Here is a 7,821-nt window from a genome sequence, read left to right as displayed (position 1 = left end):
GGGTTACTCTTCCCTTAACCAGAGTTCTCGGATTCGAGTCTTGGTATGGAAAAATCTTTGATAGGGAGCGTTTCTCTCCGAATGAGGTCTTACGCGGTGCAAATCGGATATAGTCGGGCTCCAATACCGATATCGCACACGGATAAAAAACCAATTTTCTTTTTATTGTACATGTGTAATTCGTCCAATTATGCATTGAAAAGTAACGGATGTAATTGGTGTGGTAATCGATATTAACTTTCGATTTAAAAAAAGAAAAAGAGCTTTTGTCTCAGTCAGTATCCAACAAATAACAAATTGTTCGAATAATATAACGTGGTAATTCAATTGAAAAATATCACAGTCGCATAATGAAGTCGAACTATTAGAAGTTAAATAATTAAAGTAGACAAAGTAAAAGTTATAAATTCCACATTTTCCTACCACAATATGCTATAAAGATTGTGCATAGTGAAGGGTGCCAATTGCCAAATCCTCTGCTAAAGAAAAGAAAGTAGACAAGCTGCCCCATATTTTTCAACTGAAGTCCAAATACATCAAATTCATAAAAAATTTAACTTTTGTCATAATAAACGTACAACACAAGTCCCCATAATGTGTAGTGTTTATCCTATTGCAGAATTTATCAAATCGAAGAGGGAAAACAGAAAATTAGCAGGCAAGGGGCAAGAAAGAAAAATACAAGGAGGATGTGTTTTTCAGTTGTGAAGGTGACAGCCAAGGGGTCTGCTAAATGGGATGTCCTTCTATGACATTAACAATAATACACACATGGGATTGTCCAGTGTCCATTCCTTCCTCTCCAGTTCCCACACCTTTCTTTCAGATAAAATAAAATATTTAAATTGGTTATTCTACTAGTTTAGTTTTTATTCACCATATGGTATAAATGAATTCTTTTAATCAAGATATATAAAATCACTTATAGAAAATTGTCCCTGGGCTTGTTGTTGTTGTTGTTGTTGTTATCGTTGTTGAGTGCAGGCGAGAACAGAAAAGGAGATAACATTTCTTAATAGAGCTTCCTACAATCTCATCATAGGAGAGTGCGTATAACAAGTTGAATGGTATAATACATTTAGGTATAGACAGGTACATTTTAGCTAATTCTAAACAATCAATAGGCTTACTTCGATGTTGGAGCTTGAATTCAAGTATTAGATTAATAAGTCTTATTAGGGATCTTTTTTGTTGGGAGGGGGTGGAGGGCTCTCCAATCCTCGCAATTCCTGTTAGATAGCCTGGTGTAGAAATTTTTTAAGCTGTTTGTGGATATGGGTTAAACTCGTCGTATATTATATTTACATGATTAAACTAATTAAAGTAAGTAAAAAACCTAAAATGAAAGAAAAATGAATATTATGGTTTTTTTCCTTTTCACTACATAAATATTTCAACCCAACACATCTACATCAGGACCTTGTAACTAATTGCTGTGTTGGATGGCGACATTTTCAATTGCCAAACATTGTGAAATTCCTTAACTATGTATTCCCACTCCCCTCTACTCCATGCTTGTTATAATTCCCTAGTTTCTTGATCCTTAGCACAAAATAAATTCACTCTTTTATCATTAAAAAGGACATTTATTAGTTCATATATTCTTGATATCCTCTTTGCAATGGAGCTGAAGATCACTAGCTTAACTGCCATTTTCTTCCTCTTCCTCCTTCTGGTTGCACCTTGTTCTTCTTCAGGTTTGTCTTCCAAAGAAATTTCAATCTATTGTTTAATGATATAATTATTATTTTTATTTACTAATTGTGGTAGCCAAAATGAATCCTATTATGGCTATTTCCATTACTATGTTTTCAACTTTTCATACGCAGGAATAGTCCTGTTAGCCAGCTTTTATAGCAAATTCTATTTGTTTTTCGCCGGTTTAGGTTGTGGAGCTTATTTCCTTGCCCATTTATTACTAATGGAAATGGTATTCCTTTTACAGGAAAAATGGATTTATTAAACATGGATTCGGGTATTTATGATATTGATTATAGAGGTCCAGAAACTCATACTTACATCCCTCCACCAACTGGATCAAGGGGAAAACATAATTTTAATCATCAAAGCATGTTACAACATCGCAAATTCAAAGGCTTGAGAGCTAGTAAGACTAGAGAAAAGGTAATTTATGCATAAAATCTTCCTACATATGAACTATTTAATGTATCGTAAATTCATGTAAAGGCAGATCTATGATTTTAAGAGGATGATTAATATTACTACGTCCTAAATTTGAAGTTGGTACTAAAATATAGTTCGAAATTGTTTTGAACATGTACACGTAGAATTCAAGTAAAAAATAGTACGTAGATGCGCCTACTGTCTTAAATATAGATCTATCCTTGTTCTCATGTGCTTTTTTTTTTCTTTATTTAAATTCTCCTAATTTATTAGGGATTGAGGTGTAGTTGTTCTTTGTTATTAAATTTCTGATTTAGTATTTGGCTTTTTGTAGGGGAAGAAAATTCATTGATGAATTTCTTAGAAATTTGATGATTTTGGGGTGTTCTTTTGAAATTTGGATGAGCAATCTAGAAGAGGTGATTCTTTAGTTTGGAATTTGGATGAAGCAAAGGAACGTATAAAAAATAGTAATTATTTTGCTTTTATGAGATACTTAGAGAAAATGTTGTCCAGCATCTGGAGAGGAATTTAACTAAATATCAAATGCATTAGCTTGGGATTTTTTTAACCTTATAATATATCTATGAAAATTGTATAAGTGATCATTGTGGGACTTTGTTTAGTGCAATTATATTCATTATTATTCAATAAAATCTTTGTCATTCAGCATTTATTTTGGACTATCCTATTCCATGAACCTATGGGTTAATTTTTCTAAGACTCGAAGAAAAATTATGTGTAACATCTTCAAGTATTAGAAAAATCAACCCATATCAATAAATGATTGCTGACTATTTCCAAATGGACACTCTAACTCAAGGAGTTCATAAGAAAGAAAATGACTCGTAAGTTAATCAAATAATGCAAAGATTAATGGTTCGTCAAATTTATGAAGATTCACAAGAAGGAAGATTAAAAGCGCAGATTTCAAATAATTGAAAGTTAAATATTCAAATATTACAAGGACTAAATCAGAATCTGTCAAAATTCAAGGATTAAAAGCGCAAGTTTCCCTAATTAGTAACATAACGACCCTTTTACTCTTCTCACTTTCCTCCACTATTTACGGTCATCCTCGCCTAAAAAAAGAAGAAAAAGAAAGATAAAAAAAAAAAGAAGAAAAAGAAAGATAAAAAAAAAAAAGAAGAGAGAGAGAGAGAGAGAGAGAGAGAGAGAGAGAGAGAGAGAGAGAGAGAGAGAGAGAGAGAGAGAGAGAGAGAAAAGTAATGTTCCTATTTACGCATTCCACACGGTTTCTGTAATCCGTAAAACACACATACAGTGGAGAGATCTTTGAGGTTGACATCTCTTAGATCCCTCTACTTCATTCGTCCCTCTTGCCAATTCTTGAACATTGCAATATTCAAATCAATTCTGAGTATTCATTTTTTTCTGAATATTTTCTGTTCCAATGGCCAATAATATGGAAGAATCAAGCCCATTTTTACCCAGGCAAAAATCTGAGATGACAAACAATGAATTGAAGTCGACCAAGCTCAATTCTTCAACCCCAGCTCCTCCGGTTGCGGCGGAGCCGGTTAAACCGACGGTTTCAGCTGCTGTTCCGATGGGATGGACGGCTAATGGGTTACCTATGGGCCACGGGGCGGTGGTGGGGGAGCCCATTATGCGTAGGGCCCAATGGGAATCCGGTCTTTGTTCTTGTTTTGGGAAGAATGATGAATTCGTCAGCAGCGATCTTGAAGTTTGTGAGTTTTCATTCTGTATTAGTTTTCTTTCCCTTATGAAATTTGTAAAAGTTTGTTGCTTTGATGTCTCTTTATATGAAAGGATTGATTTTGTTATGTTTAGGGTGTTTAAGAAGAATGAAAATTCAAATTAATCAAACCTAGAAAAAATGGAAAACCAAAGTGAACTTGAACTGATTTTGTTTGATAGTAAATTGTAAATACCAATAAATATTTGTTTTAATCTGGTGTTAGGAAAACTCAAATTAATCCCCGCATAATTAATGCGGTGTTTGGTTGACCACATAAGGGAAAAAAAAGAATATCCTTGTAACCAATAAATCAACAGATTGGCGGTTTATAATATTTTATGCATGATATAGTGCGGAACAACAATGTGTATTGGCAATCAGTCAATCATGGGTAAGAATCCTAAGACAAAAATATCCTTAAGTAGGTAATCCGTGCATAGCATTCATGTGTTATTATTCATCGCAAAACAATTTCTATATTATTATTTTTTATCTTTTATTTACCACATAACAATTCATATATTATTATTTGTGAGCTGACTGAACTGAGTGAGAAGATTTGATTAAGCATTACATATTCAATGGTTTTTAATTGCAACCAATGGAAGGTGCAGAGTTTCTCTGAAATTAACTTATTGATGACTAAGAAGGGTTTTTACTAAAAGATCTTGTCAAGTAAATTTGAAAGGATACTCTTCCAAGTTTTCCAGTGAAAGGAATAGCTAGAGAAATGTAATTGATAGAGGTGATGATTGTGGGAGGGAAGTTATATTTTCTTTATATATTGAAAGACTTAGAATTTAATCATACACACTTCCTAGTCTAAAGGTTTTGTTGCTTCTTCTGATGACTCAATTGAATGAAAGGATGACAATGTTAAGGAGGCAGTATCAGGCACTCAAGTCTTTTAATTTGTGTTTCCAATTAGTCTAATAGAACTCAAAATGTTATATTAATTTGCTACAACTGCAAGTTCTACATCAGTTGTGCAAACTTATGGGAATGGTTATATGTGTCGATAACAGAGTCAAACTACTACGTCAGAGAGTTGATGTTCATAAATTATTCTTGAAATATTGCTCGTTCCTATGGAATTAGTTCACATCCCTTTCTTGTGTATTTTCCCTGTGCTTGACTGAATCAAGTACTATGGTTCAAGTTCTTCCCTCTTAGTGGTATATCGCGTACGGATTTCTGTGTTGATACTTCAGACCTTACCCTCTCCTACTTCCAAAAAGAGTTAAAAAATGTTATGAGTTTCTTCTCCTTGCTTTCTTGTCATCTCTTTGTTGTACTAACAATGCCAACCGTGGCACTGCACAGGTCTGTTAGGAACTCTGGCACCATGTGTGCTCTATGGGAGCAATGCCGAGAGAATTGGGTCTGCTCCTGGAAGTTTTTCCAATCACTGCTTGCCTTACACTGGTCTATACCTGATTGGACAGTCTTTTTTCGGCTGGAACTGCATGGCACCCTGGTTTTCATATCCCAGCCGTACTGCTCTCCGGCAGAAGTTTAATCTGGAGGTTGGCTGTCTCTTAGCTTTTCTTTTTCTTCCTATAAAGTGCTTCATCAGTGCTTGTTTTATATAGCAGCACTTTGGTTCATATAAATGAAGGATTTGTTGATTAATTTGGGTGTAGCAGCTTTACTTTATATTTCACTCTTCTTCTAATTTCGATTCTGACGATGTTAACTGATTTGTCATAATCTCGTCCAAGCATGTCAAATTTGCTCTTTATTTCTTGTTCAAGCCCCTTGTCTTATGCTAGTTTACATAGTTTTTCTTTCCCTGTTAAACCCCTGCAAACATCAAGTTCTGGTCATTTGTGTGTGCCTTTTCATACATTATTTAGTGCTTACTGAAAGTTGTTGATGATTGGGATTTTTGTGGTTGAATTTAAAGGTTTAGGTGGTTCACAATCTTTCCACATACTTTATCTATGTCATTCGTGTCAAGTTCTTGGAGATGTGACCTAAGAATTGGCAGTTGGTTCTGTATGTTTCAAAGAGTTTATAAGGATGTCTCTCTCCTCTCTATGAGGCTTGGGATGGTGAACTTACCTTTCTACATTCTTCACATGAAGATAGATGTTTGAAAAAGAACTATTCTGCTAGTGCTCTTTTTATTCTTATTTACTGTGACTTATTTGTTTCTGGGATTAGATGTTCTAATCTACACTACAAGGCAATATGTTATTGTTTCATCTTTGTCAAGCAACTAGGTGTTAATTTGCTTTGTCTTGGGCCCCATTTGACACTAGTAGGTAGGGGTGGCAAAATGATTAAAAGAAAACAGTTAACCACCCATATTATCGCCTAAAAAATGGGTTGGATAATGAACTTTTTAAAAACGGGTCAAATATGGATAAGAATCATATTATCCATTTAGAAAATGAATAACCAATGGATAACTAATGGGCTTAATTTTTTTTTTTTTTTGAGAAGGTAACATTTGTTGTATATATATTAACTGCACCAAAGGTAGTGCAATCATCCATAGTTACAAAAGGTGGAATAGAAGTGAATTAAGCCTTAACCTAATTACAAGGATCCTAAAACATCAACGAAAGACTCTAGATCTTCCATTGTAAAACCTCAAATTGGGGGTTCCTCAAGTTTGGGAGACTAGAAATTCTCCCAAAAGTGATCATATCCATGAAGCCATGGATAATATGGTTACCCGTATTATCCGCCGGTTAACCTGTTTTTTATCCGTATTAAATATGGGTCGGGTCAGATAATATATCCGTTTTCGACCCGTCCCATATCCGACCCGACCCGCCCGTTTGCCACCCCTACTAGTAGGTTTGGATAAAAGCTTGTAAAATTTTCACTTTAATGCCCTTGTCATGATTAACTTCATGCCTTAAGCTCCAGTGCAACAACTACTACTACGCCTCAATCCCAAGCAAGTGAGGTTGGACTATATGACTCCTGAGTCCTGACTGACCATGCCACTCCATTTAAGATCATCTAAACTTTAGGCTAGGCAAGATGTGTATCATTTCATTTTTAACAGGTGGTACCAGAGGAGCGCTCTTGCTCTTCTTTCAATTACCTTATAGTGGTGGCAATAGTAGTAGTAGGATATTGTTGTCGTTTGTTGGTCTACAAAATATGCTTGAAAACACGTTCTGAGATTTATTTCCTTTGCAGGGTAACTGTGAGGCAGTCACCAGATCATGTGGGTGCTATGGGGGCTTTGTTGAGGATGAGGAACGACGCGAACAATGTGAGTCAACTTGTGACTTTGCAACTCATATCTTCTGCCACCCTTGTGCTCTTTGCCAGGAAGGTCGTGAACTTCGTCGTAGGCTCCCTCATCCTGGGTTCAATACCAAACCAGTCCTCGTTATGCTTCCCCCTGGGGAGCAGAGCATGGGTCGCTGATAGCAACTACTGTGCCATTGACTCCATACAATTTCCTATTTGGTTTTAGCTGTTTCAGTGTTCTCTGATATTGTACTGGAGCATTTTTACTTAATTGATGGAAAGTTGACATGTAAAACTTGAGACTATGTAGGTGATATTATACAATGTATTGTATACACATAAAAGAGATGGATTTGCAATTTGTATGAAATTATAGGATTAATCATACAAGAAATTGTTGTTGATGAATCTGTTCTTGTATTGTAGAAATGATTTGAAATGGATGCAAGCAAGTTAGCTCGGACACCATCTTATAACACCATCTTATACTTAAAAGAAATACAAAATGGGAACAGTATGCAAATGCTTCGGACACCATCTCCATAAGCTATTGTTGTTTGCTTCTTTTAGGCTGTTTGAATAAGGAAATGTCTTTTTTGTTTTAGTCCAGCAACAGAATTTTCTTTTAAGCTACAACAATAACAAATACAGTAAATTCCAACAAGTAAGGTCTTGGGAGGGTAATATGTAGTCAGCCTTACCCCTACTCTGGAAGGGCAGAGAGGCAGAATTTTCTTTTAAGCAGTGAGCATTTATTT

General features: G+C 35.2%; 1 protein-coding gene across 1 annotated transcript; it reads left to right on the top strand.

Annotated features, from left to right (window-relative positions):
* Nucleotides 1-3,236: 3,236 nt before the first annotated feature.
* LOC107767444 (cell number regulator 8-like) lies at nt 3,237-7,471 on the top strand. Its single transcript, XM_016586484.2, has 3 exons — nt 3,237-3,836; nt 5,171-5,373; nt 7,007-7,471. Exons 1-3 carry the CDS (start codon nt 3,539-3,541, stop codon nt 7,238-7,240), a joined length of 735 nt encoding a protein of 244 aa, XP_016441970.2. The 5' UTR covers nt 3,237-3,538; the 3' UTR covers nt 7,241-7,471.
* Nucleotides 7,472-7,821: the final 350 nt, after the last annotated feature.

This window comes from Nicotiana tabacum, chromosome 24 (assembly GCF_000715075.1).
Source record: "Nicotiana tabacum cultivar K326 chromosome 24, ASM71507v2, whole genome shotgun sequence".
Lineage (NCBI taxonomy): Eukaryota > Viridiplantae > Streptophyta > Magnoliopsida > Solanales > Solanaceae > Nicotiana > Nicotiana tabacum.
Note: the sequence above shows the minus strand (reverse complement) of the source record. Positions and strands in the feature narration are given on the sequence as shown.

Bases quoted from the DNA above. Each gene is read 5' to 3' on its own strand.
- LOC107767444 (XM_016586484.2), top strand. From the start codon at position 3,539: ATGGCCAATAATATGGAAGAATCAAGCCCATTTTTACCCAGGCAAAAA. The intron at 3,837-5,170 runs GTGAGTTTTCAT...GGCACTGCACAG, and splicing joins CAGCAGCGATCTTGAAGTTT to GTCTGTTAGGAACTCTGGCA. The intron at 5,374-7,006 runs GTTGGCTGTCTC...TTTCCTTTGCAG, and splicing joins GGCAGAAGTTTAATCTGGAG to GGTAACTGTGAGGCAGTCAC.